This window comes from Nannospalax galili, unplaced genomic scaffold, assembly GCF_000622305.1.
Source record: "Nannospalax galili isolate Female #2095 unplaced genomic scaffold, S.galili_v1.0 scaffold383, whole genome shotgun sequence".
In the NCBI taxonomy this organism is placed as follows: domain Eukaryota; kingdom Metazoa; phylum Chordata; class Mammalia; order Rodentia; family Spalacidae; genus Nannospalax; species Nannospalax galili.
Window position 1 is genome coordinate 2,529,565 of NW_008351346.1, and position 19,843 is coordinate 2,549,407.

The 19,843-nt window shown below is 44.6% G+C and overlaps 1 protein-coding gene and 1 pseudogene across 2 annotated transcripts in view; one reads left to right on the forward strand and one right to left on the reverse strand.

Moving 5' to 3' along the window:
- Window positions 1–14,362, reverse strand: part of Rxrg (retinoid X receptor gamma) — a 41,008-nt gene extending 26,646 nt beyond the window's left edge. The window contains exons 1-2 of one of the 2 annotated variants that reach the window (XM_008848224.2): window positions 13,762–14,362; window positions 58–305 (exon numbers count right to left, since the gene is read on the reverse strand). In XM_008848224.2, the coding sequence (XP_008846446.1) occupies window positions 58–305; window positions 13,762–13,810 (297 nt within the window). In that variant the 5' untranslated portion in view covers window positions 13,811–14,362. The remainder of the gene's footprint in view (window positions 1–57; window positions 306–13,761) is intronic. The other variant, XM_008848226.3, reaches the window with a different exon arrangement.
- The window catches only part of LOC115066807, a 73,335-nt pseudogene continuing 67,547 nt past the window's right edge, over window positions 14,056–19,843 (forward strand).

The following is a 19,843-nucleotide window of genomic DNA, read 5'->3' on the forward strand; positions in this document are numbered from 1 at the left end:
AGAGCACCCTCAGGCTGTGAAGATGGCTAATCCATCTTGGAGAGAAAGAACACCTACCTGAGAGCTAGGTGGGGCCACCAAATTGATTCCTGGAGGGGCTGCCAGTGATCCTGAGGGTGGACCCATGGCAGAAGTGATGACTCGATATGGAGAGCCCAGAGCATTGAGGGGTGTCCCCACAGCACTCAGTGTTCGTGGGGCACTCACTGGGGTGTCTGTGTAGCTGGGGTGACTGTCCATTGGCTTCCCTGTGGACAAGACTGCCGACGGACTCATGGATGTGGAGCCAGTGTGGCCAGGGGAGCCTGTGAAGAGAAGAGCATAGGTCATGAGGGGTCAGGGAAACCAAGATAGGGCACCTGTGGAGACAGAAGCCCAGCCCACCTCTAATTTTGTTTCCTGGTTCCTTCCCCTCTTTTTGGTCACCTCTGTGAACCCTGGCTGCTTGTACCTACACCAAGCTAGTAGTATAAAAGCCAACAAAGCTCAAGGATAGGAGGAGGCCTAGCCTGGGACAGGGGTACCTATGTGTCTTAGTTCTCTAAGCCTCTACCAGGAATCCACTGTAGCCCGAACTGGATGCACAGCAAGTGCAACAAGCCCATGGCCCACAAGTGCCCAGGGCCAGTCAGTCAGAAAGGGCAAGTCAGTGCCCATGTGAGGGGTGCAGTGAGCAGGTGCCCAAGCTTCACCAAGACTTCCTACCTTAAGCTCATATAGACTAAAATCTGTTCATTCATATGCAAATTGGAATGACTGAGCATGGCTTTATGGCCATGGTGGCCACCCAGAGAGACAAGTGCAGACAGGCCTACAGAAAGCACTTCCGTTGCTAGGGAGAAGATGCAGTGGCTAGTGCTGTGGAAGGGGTTCTGGGAGGATGAGCACATAGCAGAGGGGCTGGGTGGTTACCATGAACCCATGTTCTCCTGTAGCCAGAGCTAACTCAAGATGAAAGAGAAGGGTACCTTCCTGTCATCTTGAGAGCCAAGCATGGAATATTCTCTCCAGAGAAGAGGAGTTATAAACCTCAGGATCTGCAAAATAGAGTCTAGAAAACACAACAGGGCAGCCTACCTTGTATTGCAACCCTGGACCCTGCAAGGAAACATGCAAAATTAGTGTACTTTGGCTCAGCCATGAACCATGCTGTCTACAAGAGTAGAAAGAGAATTTTGAATGGTCAGTGAATGTGGTATGCAGGAGAAGTTGTCCAATCCCAAACTCATCCTGTGAATTACATGCTGTGTCAAGCAGATAGGGTCCTGAGCAGTAAGTCATGCACTTGACTACAAAGTTCACTATTCACTCAACAAATACTAGAATGTGCCCGCTACATGCAGAACACTCTCTTAAACCTTGGGAGACACCCATGGGCAATAACCATAGTGTTAGAAGTAGGATGCAGGGAGGAACTTGCTTCTTTGAAGTTCTGGGTGTGAGCAGGGAGTGTCAAAAATATAACTCTGGAACTGTTCTCAAAGAAATACCCACTGGAAAAATGTCTCTGGAGTTTCTGTTGGTCTTTCTGCTTCTTTAGTTAAGATCTGCCTAAGGGAAGAAGTTACTCTGGGGCAGAGGAGATGGCTCAAAGGGTAAAGGCATCTACTACCAAATCTGACAACCTGAGTTCAATCCCTGGAACCCACATGGTGGAAGGAGCGAACTGACTCGTGCAAGTTGTCTTCTGACCTCCATACATGCACTGTGGTATGTACATACACAATAAACAAACAAACAAATAAACAAATAAATAAATGGAAAAACTCTGAAACAAGTTATTCTCATGTCCCATGACCTTTTAGTCACTCTACCAATGCAGTTTCAGCCTATTGAAACAACTGTTTTATACAGTAAAATATTCCAAGACCCCATGTTCTAAGTAACACCACCAAGATGACCCATGTGCCAGAGGCCCAGTGGGCAATAACAAAGGTGTTAAGGTTAACTAGCCAGACATTCATCCTGTGTCTCAATAGCAACAGACATTTCCAGATGGTAATTAGTTTTATCCTAAGCCTGAGGTCTCACTTTTGTCTAAAATTCTTATTCTGAAGATAACTATTCAAACTTTATAAAAAGCAATAAATTGATTTTAGAGAAAGACCAAGGGTAAAGGTTCATCATCATCATCAACTTGACTGGATTTGGAATCACCTAGGAGACATACCTCTGGGCATGTCTGTAAGAGTGTCTCTGGAGTGGTTTAACTGAAGAAGGAAAAGCCACCCCAAATGTGGGTGTGGTGTCACCATCCCAGGAGCTGGGTGGGGTCGTGATCTGAATAAAAAGGGGAAAGGGAAAATATCAGGTGAGTGCCACTGTTTCCCTTTCTCTGCTTCCTGATCTACTGAGATGTGAGCATGCAGCCTTCTGCCAGCGTGGATAGGGGCTGGTCTGCTGCTATGTGTTCTCTGCCATCATAAACTGAGTCCCCAGAACTGTGAGCCAAAGTAAATCCTTCCTCCCTTAAGCTGCTTCTTCCTGTGTGTCATGGCAAGGAGACAAGGAACGAATCTACCAACTACAAAGAATACTCTCTCTATGTAAATTGTGGAAATCAGTATAAAGTAGATGATGTTCAAGAAACATTGACATGCATGGGTATAAATGTAGATACTGAAGAATGGCATAAGCTGTTTCAAGGATAAAATGAGATGATACCATGAAAGCAATTTAAAATTTAAAGCATATTGTTACTGTCACCAGTAAAAATGAAGGCAATTAGACTACAAAGTGCGATGGTAGGAATGGTTGTTTGTTGCCATAGAATGCAATAGTGAACTCACATGTAGTTTTCAGTAGTCTTTAAAAAGAAGTTTGGTTCTTTTTAGGATGGCAAAATGGCTCTGTGGGTAAGAGCACTTGCCATCAGTGGGACTGACAACTTATTTCAATCTTCAGGACTCACATGGTGGAAGGAGAAAACTGATTCCCACAAGCTGTCTTCTGACCTCCACACATGTGCCATAGTACATGTGTGACACACACAAATAAATAAATGTCATTTAAAAAATTTTTTAGATGTGGTTTACTTCTAATGAATCCATGACCCAGAAGGGATAGTCAATTTATAACCACATTTTCAAAAATAAAATTCAAAGAGACAAATGAATCTTACACAAATGCTTTTTAGAACTCTGCCCCTCACAATGACCCAGGAGTTCTTAGAAATAAATAGCTTTTCTTTTAGAAAAATAGGGGAACAACGACTTATTTGATAAAAGCATTTCTTAATGGAAAATTAGTCCATTCTCACAGACACAAAAGCCAGGCTGTTGAGGCATTTCCATCAGCCTCTCTCACTCCCTCAGCCCTTCAAACTCACATGGACACTACACCCTATACTGAAAGGCAACACAGTGTTCCAGAAACTTGATTGTCTTTACTTTCTTTTCCTTCCTCACTAAGCCCTTTGATTAAGCTATGAATAAGAAATTTTTTTAATCAACAGGTTCCTATTTGCAGCAAACAAAAGATGGTAGCTTGGCTCCCTTTGAAAAATGAATGCTATTTATTGTGTATTGATCTGGCCAGGATGTACCTCACCAAAATCTGAAATCCAGTTTCTCTCTGATGTCCCTCTAGTCTTGAGCTTCCCTGTGGGTTGAAGTACCTGTCCCTCCCAAATTCAAATTGAAACATCAGATGGTCTGAGTTTATACCACTGGCTGAGGGAACCATGTCATCACCAGCTGGGCCTTGTCAGGACTTCAAGCTGTTTGGCAAGTGTATCTTGAGATGCTGAGTATCACCAGGAGCCAAATCTGAGGCAGGAATCTGTAGAGTACAGAACACTATCATGATTTCCGAAGTTTCTGCATGTGTCGTGGCACTGCGGCCTCAGGGATACGGTCTTATGGAGGAGACACGAGTTCTGAAGTCAAAACACCCCAGGTTGGACTCCAGGCTCCACTTTCCAGCCATGTGGAATCTTTTCTTTAAACAACTGAAATTTATTTTATCATAATTCCGTCGGCTGAAAGTCCATCAGTGTGTTGACATTGTTGCTGAGTCTTGATTCTTAGCTTTGCAAATGACCTCCTTGTTGTGTTCCCTGCCTACCTGCTCTGTGGGTTTCTTCCTCTTCTTAGAACCTAGGTCCTGATGGATTAGGGATCCACCCTTAAAGTCATGGAAACTTGAAACAGGAACATGACTTCTCTGTTAAACTGCCCGGATTGACACCAACTGTGCCTGCTTCAGAGAATCATAGAGTGCCTGAGGTCAACAGCCCAGTGACAGCCGCTGGAAACTCTTACTACTCTATAAGGAGTGTGGAGTGTGAGGAAGGGACTGTACTACAGCCAAGTTGAGAGCCACAGCAGGTTATGAATGTAAGGACTAAAGGGCTAAGGGTGTAACTCAGTGGTAGAGCACTTTGCTAGGATGCCCAAGGCCTCTGGTTCAATCTCTGACACTGAAGAAGGAATTATCCCAATCCAGATGGATATTAAAGGTTCAGGTAAGAGTTGCCATTGCTAAGCATGGATACAGGCACATCAGGGGTTTTAATATAGAATTTTCTGAATGGCTGGCTCATAAATAACAACTACTGTGAGTCCACAGTGCCCCTCTGTCATGCCAGCCACACCAATGCCTTCCCTAGGTACCCTCATATAGTCTCATACTTCAAACTGACACACTCGTCCTCTGGGATGACTTCTCTTCAGAATTCCTGGAGCCCTACCAGTACCCACCACCCCTTCCTCTAAACCAGGCTTGTCTAGCCTGCAACCCATGAGCCACATGCATTCTAGGAGAGCTATGAATGTGGCCCAGCACATTTATAGACCACAAAGTCAGGTCACAATGTCAGAAGGTTGGATGTGTCTGCTGCAAACGATCATCATCGTACCCAGCACTGAACCTGGAACATGGGAGACACTCAAAATACAATTTGTTGACTATAATTTTTGTTCATTATTATATCTAACTAGATGTATGATTCACCAACAGAAATTATTTGCATAGGAAATCAATGGTTATGAGAGTCAGAATTTGTGGGAATCTGAACAATAAATGCAGTGTGTTGTATGTATATGACGAAAAGAGAGAGATGCGGGAGGGGAAGGGGAAAAGGAAAAGAAAATGGGAGAAGTGAAGAGGAGGAGTGAAAAGAAGAGAGAAAGAAATAGATACTAAGAAAAAAGAGAAGCCGGGTACTGAGAAGTACAGAATTCTTACCAAGGTAAGGAAGTTGCTTAGCAACCACATCCTCAGCCAATAAAAGTGAAATGTCAAGCCTGCAGTCTTTCTAACTGGCCAGACAAGGGAGCAAACGACTTGATGTGTCCACCCCTTTGCTGTCATGCCAGGCTGAAGAGTTTGTTTTCCTGTTAGCAACCCTCTTCAGGAGGACGCGGATACTTGTCATGAGCCATTGACAATGGCTAATGCCCACCCATGGGGAAGGGGACAGCTTCTCAGAACAGGACTCTCCACGTGAAGTCGGGGGAGCAGCCTGTTCCACTGTGGTCTCTCCCACGGTGGGGACAATCACACACCCAAGCCTGCCTCCTTCCCTCTAGTAGGATATTGTGCCTAAGCTAGCAATCAGAATATTCGATGCCAGGCTTGTTCTTTGTCTAAGAGAAACTTACACATTCTTCCCTTACTTGGCTCTGAATGCACAGGCAGGCTGCCGAGCAAGTTTGGCAGGGGACTGCCATATGAAGAGCTTTAATTGACACTTTCATGTCATCTCCTCTCCTGAATAACAACAGTAGCTAATATCATTGAACAGTTGCTATGAGCCAGACACAGCTCTCAGCACTTTACATGTATTAATTCACCTAGTGCTGGCTGTACTTGGAGTTGGTACCTTTATCTTTTTGAAATTTTTTTTTATTAGTACATATTCATTGTATAGACCAATGGGCTTCGTTATGAACTTCTCATGAACGGATAGCATGTACTCTGAGGCCAATGCTTGCCCCTAGTTGTGCAGATGTAACGCTTGGGACACAGCAGGACCAAATAACGCACAGAAGGGAACAAGGCCTTTGAGTCTGGGGAAAAGCAGCAGATCCAGAGGTTAATCACAGTCTCTCCACAGTGGATAACTGCAGCTTCTAGCAGTTTCCTGGAACAGTCCTTTCCAACCCCCTCTGGATCCAGCTCTTGGCCTCTCTCCAGATCTTGACCCTGAGCTCATCTGACAGGATGCTCCCTGTGCTACTCCAACCCCTCACAGTTCAACCCCTCACTACTCCAAGTCCTGATTCCCTTCTGGAGGAACTTCTTCCAGCACAATAGGAGACTCATCCCACACTGGGATTTGCTAAGCTATTTTTCTTCTATTTGAATGGTTATTGGCATTTTCCAAAGCACCTTCACATCAATATTTGGGCTGGACAAGGTGCTTTATATTATATCCATTTGATTAGTGGAAAGCTGGATATCTTAACAGATGTGGACAAGCTATGAGACAGGGGACTGCCAGTGGGTGGGGATGGGACATGCTTGATGGCTTTCTCAGGAGGGGAAGAAAGAGGAACTTGTCCTAAGTGAAGAACATAGAGAAGTCATTCTTCTGCCTCTGGGGGCTCAGCCCCGTGCTAAGGCTGGCCACTGAGCGGAAAAGTTAGGATGGAGCTGAAATGATGCATTAGTGATGATCTGATACAGTTGCTTGATGGCCAGCTTGGACCAGCTGCAGGAGCAAACAGCCCTTTCCCAGCCATCCAGGGCAGTTGTGCCTGGATTCATTCAGCTCTGAGAGCACAGGGCTGTTCAGGAAGAGGCCCAAGGCTTCTCAGAGTGCTTGAAGGAGAGGGAGGGAAGAGAGACATTTGCTTTTCCCTTTCCTTCACGTCCCCCCCCCAAACCCCATCCCTTGTAACTCCCTCCACTCCCACCCCTAAAATCTGTAATGATGGAGTACTGAAAAGCGGGAAGAGATTGATAATCAGCCTCATTATTACCAGCATTATATATAATTATAGCAAAACCTCACTCATTTGGATCAATTGAGAGAAAAATCAGTTTAAATTCGTGACAAGTTGGCAGATTACTTTTAAATTACAATTTTATTACTTCTAAGTAACACACGTGAATATTTTGTGTTTCAAGTACCACAAGCTAATGGTTACTAAGTGGGAATTTTATAAAACCTGCTTTAAAAGACTCTTTTGTAATTAACAACCCGTTAATATGCTAATGACACTCCTACTATGCTTTTTAAATTGCTTGAAAACAGATGTATCTTAAATAGGCTTAGTGCCTCTCACCAGCTTATTTGCTTAACAAACCTTCTTTATATTTTTTGTGTGAATCAGCAAAAACAAACTAGTTTATACCATGAACATCTTTTTATTCATTCATTCATTCATTCATGTGTATTCAAAGATTTGTGTGTGTGTGTGTACACACGAATGCCAAGGCACATGTGTGGAAGTCACAGGACAACCTACAGCATAGATCTTGCACTTCCACCTGGTTTGAGACAAGTTCTCTTTGTTGTTTTCAGCAAGCTCTACCAGCTGCCCATGCACCTCCTGTCTCCCATCTCTGGCTCCCATCTCCCCGTAGGAGGGCTGGGATGACAGACACTATATGTCAGTTTCTATGTGGAAACTAGTTTATATCATGAACATCTTTTTATTCATTCATTCATTCATTCATGTGTATTCAAAGATTTGTGTGTGTGTGTGTGTACACACGAATGCCAAGGCACATGTGTGGAAGTCACAGGACAACCTACAGCATAGATCTTGCACTTCCACCTGGTTTGAGACAAGTTCTCTTTGTTGTTTTCAGCAAGCTCTACCAGCTGCCCATGCACCTCCTGTCTCCCATCTCTGGCTCCCATCTCCCCGTAGGAGGGCTGGGATGACAGACACTATATGTCAGTTTCTATGTGGGTTTTGGGGATTCAAACTCAGGTCCTCACACTTTGAGGGAAGGGCTGTCACAAACTGAGACATCTCCCCATCCTCCCATGACCAGTTTGGCCTTTCCCAATTAATTATGTCATAAATTAATAAGACTATATTGCTTTTGATTAGAGGCCAGACTGAGGCTGCTGCTGGCTCACTTTGCACTGCTGAGGTCTCTGAACATCAATTCTGCCCATGCCCAGCTCTTGAATCCATGACCTCTGGCCTTTCTCCATTTCTCTGGAGTTCTTGTTCAGGCTCTCCCCAGTCTCTAAATATGGAAAGACTCTTCTGGAGACTACGGTTGTCTTAAACCACAGTGAACTACATTCCTGTGCGATGGTCTATCCATAGGGTGATACCCAGAGTGTTATCTGTTCTCAGCCTCTAAATACCTGCCCCCATGTAGGCACAGCAGCTGATCAAAAGGAGCAAGGAACCTGAGACAGTTCAATTTGCAAGTGAGGAAACGGGGGTCAGGACACAGCCAGGTCCCTATCTTGGGGAAAAGAGCTCAGGACAGGGATGACAAGTCCTGGGAAGTCCCCATGTCCTCATGAGCCTATGGGAGGATGGGTTAATCTGTGATTGTCTGAAATCTGTGTTCCTTCCAGAACCGAATCCAGGTCTTACTTCAGTGTGTCCCAGCATGCAGCCTAACACTTTAAAGGTAGGCATCCCTCTTCTAAAAATAAAAAAAGAGGTACATATAAAATTCTAGCCAGATTTAATGCCAGTCTCCAAATGTCATATGCAAAAGGGGGAACAAACTTTCACTGCACAGTTATAATTGTCCAGACTTGAAAGAAAAAAAAAAAAAAACAAAAACCTAATCCTTACACTGTGGGTCAACTGTTACCCTAGCCCAAGGTGTAGAGTGCTGTAACGCTATTTTACCAAATGATGGGGGTGAACTCTGTGGCTTAGCTGCCTCTGTTCCTCTTCCTGCCCCCCCCAGTGGCTCCATGGGCACTTGAAGAATGCAATTTGAAGACCACATACTCCCCAAATCTTGGACAAGCCACGTGTGCTTTCTCAAGTGTCTTCACCAGTAACCAGATAGGTGGGACAGATGAACTATAGGCCACGTCTGACTGTGAGAATTCAACTCTGACAGGGCAATGGCAAGAAGGGTATTTTGGTGTTGGGACTCACAGCTAACAAAAGAGCAATCAGAAATGGCAATAAAACTTCTCTAGGGGGATCCCGTACAGGCCAGCAGCCTTCCTGGAGCACAGCTGTCTGTATTCATTTGTGCACCACCTATGGCAGCTCCTCACTACAAGAGATGATATAAGTCCCTCTCACAGTGGTGGTGCAGCCTGCAAAATCTACGCTGGCCAACCTTTGCCCCAGCCTGGGAAAAATCCAGTTCAACTTATTCAAATAATTGTGATTCGCCTGGAAAAAAAAAAATAATAACCTTTGCTTAGTCCCTTGTTTCCCCCTCAGGTATTTTTATTCATTTGCTGAAATGATTCAAAGGAAAAGCTAAGTGCTCTGAGCCATATACAAGCTGTGAAAGGATACAAGGGGGATGAATGTGTTAGTTGTTCTTACATATAACTGAGGCTTCTTACATATAATTGAGGCTGATGGGTCTCTTTCCCACAGCTCATCCTATCCTCCTTTTACCTCTGGGTGTGGCCAGCATTATAGGGTTAAGTGTAGCAAACCTGACATGAGCCGCCTAGACTGGGTTTCCACCTGCTCCTTACTGGTGAAGTGATCTCCCTGAAGTTTTATTTTTCTATTGGTAAAATGGGGAGGATGATGGTCATAGTATCTTACCCCCAAGCCTAGAGAACACCAATTGAGATACACATGTAATGTTCCTGAGAGTACTTGGCACACAGTGGGTGCCTGATAAATGTTAACTATTACTTTCATTCTTTTGTGAGGATGACAGAGCCAGGATTGGGTCCATCTCATGAAAGCCATCCAAGCCCAAGCATTCTAGAAAATAAACTTCTTCCATTTCCTAAGCTCCATTGTCATCCACTTTGATACTGGAGGAGAAAACAGTAGCTTCCTTTGGAGTCCAGCCCAACAAACACCCAAGGCTAGAAGGCTCAGCACCCTGCAAACCCAGATGCCACATAATGAGGGGAAGTGGAAAGGCAGAGCTTTTTGATGACTCTTTGCACAATTTCTTCTCTCGGTTGCTATTTAGCTCTTTACCTCTTGGTAAGATTGTAAATGTTTCAGAAAGTAGTTTATACTAAATATGTTCCTTCCTAAATCTCATAAACAGTTATTCCTTCCTACATAAACCCTAACCACTTACGCCCATGGTAGGCTCCAATTAACCACCCACACATCCGCGGAGGGGAAAATGTGTTCTGGCAAAGACACACATGTGTACACAAGCACTGTCAACTCAACACACCTCTGCGGCTTTTCTCGGGTGGAAAAGGGCATTCTCCACACCAGTGGCCAGGTCAGCTGCTCAGGACTCTTGCAAATGGGGAGGATCCTGAGAAGCCATCAGCTGATCCTCCAGAACTCACTGCTGCTCCTCTGCTATCCTGTGGTTTATTTCTTAGTGGCCAAGCCACTGTGTCACTAACCACCACCAGTCAGTGCTATGGCCAGGTTTTCCAGGTTGAATTGGGGTAGGCTGCTGTTACTAGTCCCACAGGGCAAGTGTGTCACCAAAGTTGTGAGAGGTGGCTTAGCACGGAGCCAGAATGCCTGGGTTCAAGGGCCCAGCCAGTCTGTTTTCTAGCTGTGAGAGCTTCCTGAGGATCCCTTACCTCCCAAAGCCTTCAGCTCCTGTTCTACGCAAGGATACTAGAGTGACCAGGGTCAGTGAGAGGCATTGGCCCAGCAGAGCACTCACAAGGATAGCTAGTCCCTGTGTCACAGGTCCTTGTCTCCCTCTTCCCCTCATTTTCTCCCCCTCAGGATTACTACACAATTGGATGGGGATTACGGGCTTTGTCTTAGATCTTCTAAGGGGCAGCATACTGGGAAAACAAATCTCTTCCTGTGCAGTTGGCAAACCCAGAACTCTGCCAAGAAGAAGAAAAGGGTTCTCCCACCATCCCAGGCAGGGACCGAGCTGGAAAAGTGGGCACCTTTGTGGGGCCACTACACTCCAGTGGGTACTTGCCTTCAGCCAGTTTGACCAGCCTCCTGTTTGCTGCCTGGATGAAGCTCTGACATACAATAAGCATGTTCCAGACACAGGTCCAGGTGCTGTTTCCCAAGAGTGGGATTACTTCCCGAGAGAGTCTTACACAAATCCTAGAGCCCTCTGTGGTTCCATTTGCTAATATGTGAAAGGGTGGAATGCACGGACCAAATGACTTAGGACGGCAGAGCATTAAGGCTACACATGATGTTCCTAGGTTTCCTGAGCTTATAATGGGGTCCTCCTCACACACCGCAGATTCTTAGGCAGACCTTCCTGTAGAAGGGGGTAAAGTCCCTTGGCTTTCAGTTTAGGCCTCTTCTTAACTGGTGCATGCAAGCAAAATAGGAAACATCAACAAAAGCAAACAAAAAACCCTAACCATCCTCCCTTAGGAATGACAAGGGAAAGCATCACTGGAAGGAAGCATTTTAAACAACTTTTCCCTGGGTCACATCAGATCCGAAAGCCAATTACAACAAACACTAGAGCCACCATGATTACCAAAACAGAAGCCAGCAAAATGTGTGGGTCTTTGCTGATTTAGTTGTACATTTTTCCAGGCTTCCAATTTATTAATCTATAGTAATATCTGGTGTTGAATTTAATTTGCATGTTGGCTTCTGAGCGAAGTGAAAGGGATGGAAATATTAACTGGTATTTGGTACCAAATGTACAGATACTTTTTCATGAGCTAGCTCATTTAATTCTCAGAACAAACTCTAAAGACGAGATTATAAATCCCATTTTGTAGAAGACACAAAGACCCAAGGAGATTTAGTAGCTTGCCTAAGATTACAAAGCTAGATGATGAAAACTAAAGGCCAAAGTCAACAACCTCATTTGTCTGTCTCTGTGTCTGTGCATGTGTGTCTGTTTCTCTATGTCTCTGTGTCTGTCAGTGAATGTCTCTATGTGTGTTTGTGTTCTATATCTGTGTCTGTCTGTGTGTGTTTTGTTTTGCCAGATCATATGAAACCAATTCTCTTCTAAGTTTGAGTTAGGGACTTTTCCGAAGCATTCTGCAACTCCACCCCTCATTACCTTGGACTAATTTCTGTATCCTGTTAGGCCTCAGTTGGCACATCTGTTCAACTGAAAATGAGAGGCTCTTGCTTCCCTTAAGGTGCTTCAGATTCTAATATTTCACAATTTTAGTAAGGAATTTTAGACTAGACCTTCTTCCTTCTTTTTTGAAGCCATAATCTGAGGGTCTCAGGAATCTGGTTGAGGATAAACATGATCCTCAAACAACCAAGCTCATGGGCAAAGAGGAAAGCTGCTCTCAGCCTAGGAGGCAAGTAGGATGGAAGTTGAGAAAGGCTCAAACTATAACCTGCAGGCCACATGTCCAGGTCATGACACTGGCCACCACTCTCAGTCATTAGACTGGCCCAAGTAACTTGAACTTTATCTGGGATCATTCCCATGTCACCCCTGGGTCCAAGAAGCAGCCTCTTCAAGTCTCCACTACTGTATATTGTACAGCATTATGCGCCAATGAACCTGCCCCAGTGCAGAAAGCAGTGTCTCGTTCACATTCAATCCCCCAGTACCTTGCTCCTATTTGATTCACACAGTCACTCAATGTACCTGAATGAATGAGCAGCCTCCTAGCCCAAAGTCTCTAGGACAAGGACTGGCTGCCTTGTAGTGTGTCACTGTGCCACAAAGAGGGTTCAGTCTAGGAAAGGAGACAAACTTTATTCCCAACCCTTTGGATAAACTATCTGTCCACAGAGGACAGGAGGTAAGGGACCTCAGTTCTTAAGACCTTGCAGGCCTATCTGCTTTATCCTGCCTGCCAAAATCCATTCGGCACAATCTCCCATTTGGGTTCCCAGGAACATGAACTCCATGCCATCCTTGTCACCCCCAGATATATGAGAAGCCAGTTGGTCAACTGTGGTTGTATTTACACAGGGCTGGGCATCTGGACGACTCTGTCCCTGGAGGGAAAGTCCTTAGGACAGATGCACCTAGGCATGAAGACAGTTTGTGGACTCAGCCTCCAGAAGCTTCTATGAACAGTGAGGGACTGCCCTGCCTGGCTTATTCACTGGGATCCTCGGTTTGCTCTCCTAAGAGGCCAGCCTTCCCCACCCCCAGCCAGAGATCTAGACCCCCAACGTGGAAATGATGGCAGCAAGTTCTGCAGTAGAATTGGGGGCAGCAGCAGGGGAGGAAAGAAGAGGCTATTAGCAAATCAAAAGGGAAGAAAACAGGAAGGGAAGCAGGGTGGCAAATTAAAGGGCTGTTTCCTTTTTGAAAATCCAATTGTAAAGAAATCTGCTTTTAAGTAAAAACAATCTTGCCCTTGTGGCAAAATATTTTTTTCCAGGGCCCTTAGCACAAACAAAACCTTTTAATCACTTTTCCTCATTACAAATTAGATAACAGGTCCATCTTAGTAATTTCCTTCACTCCACTTTTCATACCCACACAGACATGTGGGATTGTGGCAAAGCTTCCTTCTATCTTTGTCTCAGACCTTCTCATGCTACTTTAGTTTCCTTAGAACATCCCAGACCCTCGTTCCGAGATGCAAGCATGCCTTCACCTTGGGGCCATTCTTTCCTCTCTCCTGCACCCGCACATTCGCACGAAACCCGCGGTACACGCATTGTACATGCATAAGAACATATATGCCCTCCTTCCAGTTCCACACTACGTTATCCTGCTTCCCGGTTTCTTCCCTGCCTCTCCTGACAGGTTGGCACAGCGAAGCGCAAGTAAGGTCCTTACCGCCAAAGCCTGTGGGAAACTTCATGAAGTGGGAGTAATTTCCATACATGTTTACTCTTCAGTTCATAGTCCTCTGCTGCGCTTCTGAAGAGTCCAGTCTCTCCCGGCTCCCAAGCGCAGCCCTGCTTCCTTCAACTTGGGCTAACAAGAGTGGCCATCGCTTGCTAGCAGACGGGGGAGCTCAGGCTGGGCCAGCCCTCTGGGATTAGTCTGGAATCTGCCTCTAGATCCGAGAGTCCACATCGTGCGTTGAGAGGCTGTGGCGGCGGCAGCAGCTGGTGCCTGTCAGTAATCATGCATAATGCTGCCGCTGCTGCTACAATCCTGCCACCGCCGCCGTCGCTGCTGCCACCGCTGCTGCCGCCGCCGCTGCCTGAGATCCTGTTGCTAGTTTGATTAACTCTGGGGCTGGGCTGCTGCGTGAGACTCTTCCAGCTCCAGGCTAGTCCCCAGAGGTCTCTACCGGGTGGCACAATCTATTAGCTGGGAACCAATCGATGTGTGACTGCCCTAGTAGGTCAGGAGAGAGGGAGGAGATGGCAGGCGATAGAAGACTCTTTAGGTGCTTTTTCCTTGACTTGCACCCACAAAAATCAATGGGGTTTTATTAAAATGCATTTTCTCACTCCGGCTCCTCTCTGTCCAGTGCACTTGTTATTTGATCTGTGAAAGGGGGCGGGGGTAGGGGCTAAGAGAGAACAGAGCCCTTTCATAAGCACAAAATTAGAAAAGCATGAGACTCGATGCTCAGTGATGGAAAACTAAAATAGAGCAGTCTTAGATTTGGGGTGGGCCCCTCCTGCTTGGGTGGCCAGTCACATTAGGCTGTACTCACAATGGAAGCTCAGCAAGAGCAGGCAAGAGGAGGGAAGCTTACCTACAAGTAAGGGAGGTGCCTCCACAAAGTGGTACTCAACTCTGAGGTTTCACTGAAGGGATAGCTTCACCTTGGGTACCACCATCTTCAAGCCATTTGCTCACCTTTGGGTCCTCACTGACACAGATTCCCTTGGATGGAGCCAAGCCACAGATGAGTCTGTCCCTTTGATATTTGGGTCTGTTGTACAGATTCCCTGAGAAGGCACTGCTCAACCTATACTTGAATACTGTTAGTAGAAGGAAGCCTGCTACTAACCCACTCCATCTCTAGACATTCACCATGAACAGGCTTTTTACTGAGCTGAAACCCATCTGTTATGCTACAGCTTCTGTGCACAGCATCTCAGCTACTCTTTGGAGCTATACGAGAAAAGGCTGTCAGATCTGTCACAGGGTCTGCAAGTTCTGACCCAGTGCTTCCATAACAAACATAGTCATATTTTCTCTAGATGCTCTTGGCTCTTCCATTCAGTCCATGTATCACTAAGCTTTAAAGTTCAAAACTTAAAACTTTATCCTGGGGAGCTGGAGACATGGCTTAGCAGTTAAGAGCACTGGCTGTTCTTTCAGAGGACCTGGGTTCAAGTCCCAGCACCCACATGGTGGCTAACAACCATCTGTAACTCCAGTTCCAGGGGATACAGTGCTCTCTTCTGTCATTCCTGGGGTACTATATGACACGAGTGCACTTACATACATTCAGGCATAACACTCATACATGTAAAATAAAAATAAATAAATCAAAAAAATTAAAAAAAACATATCCTGGGACTGGGGGAGCTGAGATGCCTCTGTAAGTAAGAGGGCTTGTTGCATGAGGATCTGAGTTCAGGTCTCCAGCACCGTGGAACAAAGTCAGACATGGCCCTACACACTTGCAACCCCAGCACTGGGGAGGGGAATGGAGAAAGGATGGTTACTAGAGCTTACTGGCCACCTGCCTAACCAAAAAGTGGTGAGTTTGAGGTTCAGTGAGAGTCTCTGTCCCCAGCACCCATGGAACAAAGTCAGACATGGCCCTACATACCTGCAACCCCAGCAATGGGGAGGGGAACGGAGACAGGAGAGTCACTAGAGCTTGTTGGCCAAGAGCCTAGCCAAAAAGTGGTGAGTTTGAGATTCAATGAGAATCCCTGTCTCAAAGAAATAAGGTAGAGAGTGATAGAAGAAGAAACCTGATAGTCTTCTCTGGCCTCTGCACTTGTGTGCACAGCCATGTACATTTGCATATACTTGTATATAGGCATGCATACAACACATATACACATTCATCCTATTTCTAATAATGCCATTTCTCTAGACATCCTTGTGGTAGGGAAAGGGGTAGGCCAGATTTGAATATAGTACATCAATATGGATCAAATTATTCTACAAGTTTTATTAGCAGGACCATGGGCATGCTGTCAGGATATTCCCCCAAGGCCAGCATCATGGGATGAGCACTGAAGGGCTGCATAAAGGGTATAAGGTTTTTCTCCTAATACTTAATAGGACACAGATGGCCAGGGAGGTAAGCAAAATCAGGCCCTATAGAACAAAATCAATATTCAAACGCTAGAAGAAACTAGAATGAAAACTAAGAAAAAGGTGCCAGAGGTAGGCACAAAGTTATATGACAAAGGAGGAGGTCAAGATGGGAACCAGAGCAAAGGAGTCAGGAAAGAGGAAGAGGAGGAGGAAGAGGAGAAGAAGGAAGAGGGGGAGAAGGAAGAGGAAGAGAAGGAGGAGGAAGAAAAGGAGAAGGAGGAAGAAGGAGGAAGGAGGAGGAGGGGGAGGAGGAGGAGGAGGGGAGGAGGAACTGGGGTTGCCTCTGCCACCGCCTCTGCTTTGCGGAGCCCGCGGGCAAGCTGGCACTCCTGCAGCTGGCTGCTGGGTCTTAGAACATTAGTCACATGCAGGGAGGGTGTGAACAGTGCAGTACAACATCCAGGAGGCCCACTTGCTCATGTGGGCTAGCCTCTGGGTGGCTCTGCAAGCCTAATCCACATAGAGTTAACTTGCTAACACCTTTCCCTCAGACTGTGTTCACTTTAGATGCGTTCTTCATTCCATTCTTGGGTGACTGGTTTTCGGGTCTGCTTGCAGTATCTTCCTGCATTCCTGTAAAACAAAAACATACAGGGATTCCTTCCTCATTCCACACCTTTTGGAACATGTTTCTGTTATTCAGTCTATCTCTTATATTTGTCCCCATTCATGACTTCTGAAAATACAAGGGATGACTTTCTATATCCTATTTAGTCCATTTATCAAAATGTTGAAAATATAGCAAAGAAAACATCCTTATACCACCATAAAATTCATTCCTTAGAACCTCTGACAGTTTGCTTTACAAACTACTCTGAGGTCCTGCAGAGAGGCTGGTTCTACAGAGAAAATGCCAAGTCAGAGACTAGTTTTGCTGACTGCAAATCTGAGTCCATTGCTTATAGCCTGATGACATCTGTAAGTTACTTATCATCCTGGGCTGTGAGCATTCAATGAATCCATACATGCACTGAGAACATGTCAGGTGCATAGACAATGTTCTGTGTATGGAAGCTCATTTGATGATGGTGGTGACATTTGTGGCATGAAAACATAAACAAGTCGCCTTGCTTTACTTCTTTATTCTCCCCACCCCCACCCTTTGTAAAATGATGGAGCAGAGCTTGAAAGGTAAATGCAAGCTAATCTAATACCTATTTCTTGACTGTTATCCCCACTACAGTATCTGAAACAAGTGTCTCACTCAAGTACAAACCCAATTTGCTATGGTATGCCTGTCAGAAAGGAAATAAGTTGTTCCAACTGACTTTTCTTTTTTTTTAACTTTTACAAAAACTTTTGAGAATTTCATACATGCATATAAGGTGTTTTGATCAAATCCATGCCCACTCCCTCCCCTCCAACATTCCTCCCTCTGAAGTGGTAACCCTAAAATCTTTGAAGGATTAGATACAAGCTCCCAAATACTTTTGACATTTTTCTTCTTTGGAACAGAGTATGTTGCTAAGAGGCCCAAGGATATTTTGATTTTAGCCAAGAAACTTTTTCTTTGGGGTCTTTTTACCCTAACTGCCTAGTCAATTCCTACATCGTATTCTTATCACACCATCCTCTGAAGTGGTTACCCAAATTGCCAGGGGTTACCCAAATTGCCAGTAAGGAATAGGGACAGAGACCACTCTGGCTTCTTCCATGCTGAACAGGGATGCAGGGTGAGGCAACTGGAGTACCCATTCAGTGGGTCTATCTAAAAGACTCCCAAATTTCATAACTCCTGTCTCTAAAGGGAAAGGAAAGTCCTTGAATCATGAATAGGCGATGTGAAGGAGAAGTAAATGCAGGAGTAATTAGCGTTACAAGTTCTAGACAGGGAACTAGAAACAGGTCAGAACAGGGTTCTGTACTTGTAAATACTCAGGTACTCAAAAACTGTCCTGTAAAATGTTGACTTGAGATCCTAGCCCAATATCAATGTCAAGATGATCTGTTGCCAATTTCTGGTACACTTCTTTTTCCTCCGTTTTCACTTTTAGAGATGTTGCCGACTTCTTTTCCTCATAGAATAAACAAATTTCTTAACCCAGCTTAGAAAGGCCTTACCATCGTATCTCAACATACCCCTTGAACTCTAGGGAGAGGAAAATGCTCCTGACAGTGTTGTAAAGCACAAGGTGCACAGAGCTCTGCAGCTGTCTGACCTTGAGCAAGCTGGGCTCCCTGGGAAGAAAATATTCATGTTGCCCATCTCACTGGGGTCTCTGGGTTTTGTTTAGGTTTTGTGGATCATACATGTTAAAAAACTGGGCACGTGTTAATTTTTACAGTTCAGAGAATGAATGCTTACTTGTTTTTCATTCCCTCTCCTTCTCAGGTAGCTCCTTCAGAAATGGTGTATTATTTTTTATTTTATTTATTATTTTTATTCTATGTGTATGAGTGTATTACCTGCATGTGTGTGAGTGTACCCATGTCATGGAATGCCTGCAGAGGTCAGAAGAAGGCATCAGATTCCCCCAGAACTGGAGTTATCATTTAAGTTCCAGCATGATTCCCAGAATGTCCACACCTTTCAAAGAACATCTCATACCAGCCTACGTCTGACAAAACTCATCATCTGATATGTTTAGGTGATACCTAACAGGCACAGGCTGTAACCTCCCCAGTGCAGCGGAGCAGCATGGTTACTAGTTTTCCTTTGTATACACCTTGTATTCACAGCATGACTGTGAACTCTGCAAAGATGGTAACGGTGGATTCTGTGAGCTTTTTCCACTTAAATGTCATTAGATACTCAATAAATATTTTTGCATCAAAATATGGTTGGCATATGTACAATATCCCCAAAACAATATACCGATAACACATGAGGATACTTTCCCTGTGAGCTCTTCCATAAGACTTAACCTCCCCTAATAACTCAAAGCTTTGCCCAAAGTTAAAATAAACATGGATATGGCTTTTTTTCTTTAATCTACCTTTTCATACTCAGCACTACTATGTCTTGTCCAAGGCCATTAGTGAAATAACAATGTCATCACAACTGGCTAGCGTTTCTAACCTAAGCCCTTCCCAGACAGCTCCACTGACTACAGTCACTCCAGTGTCTCCAGCTGTTACTGAATTCTTATCAAGGTGACACATGAATGACCAAATGCCCTGTGTCTATAGTAGGAATTAGCTAATTCATTCACGACTGAGCCTACTTCTTATCAAGGTTAACTGTCTAGTCCTCTTAAATCATACATTCAACTTTTATTAAAGAACTCTGAGTGGTGCTTTTGAGTAAATGAAAAGGACATGCATTTTCACTAGAACATTTACCATGAACTCAGCCAATAATATGTTTAGCCTGGTAACCAAATGATGCAGCTTTATCTCTGGTTGTTTTGTGTTTTTTCTTTATTCTGCTTTTGACCAATGGTGATGTAAAATAATGTTTGGCAGCACACAAAAATGAAAAATGAAAATCATTTACTTGAGGATTGCCAATAAACATTATTTGGATGTGCGTGTCTTCATACTGATGTGGATTGATATTTTTACATTTTATAGTCTTTTACCTAATAGTAGTATATTAAATTTCAATGTGTCCTCCTAAAATACTACAGTTAAAGAGGACAGGTTTTATTATCTCATTTTTATAAATGAATAACTTGACACCAAAGCTGTGAAGTCAGAGAAGAATATATGTGTGTGTGTATGTGTGTGTGTGTGT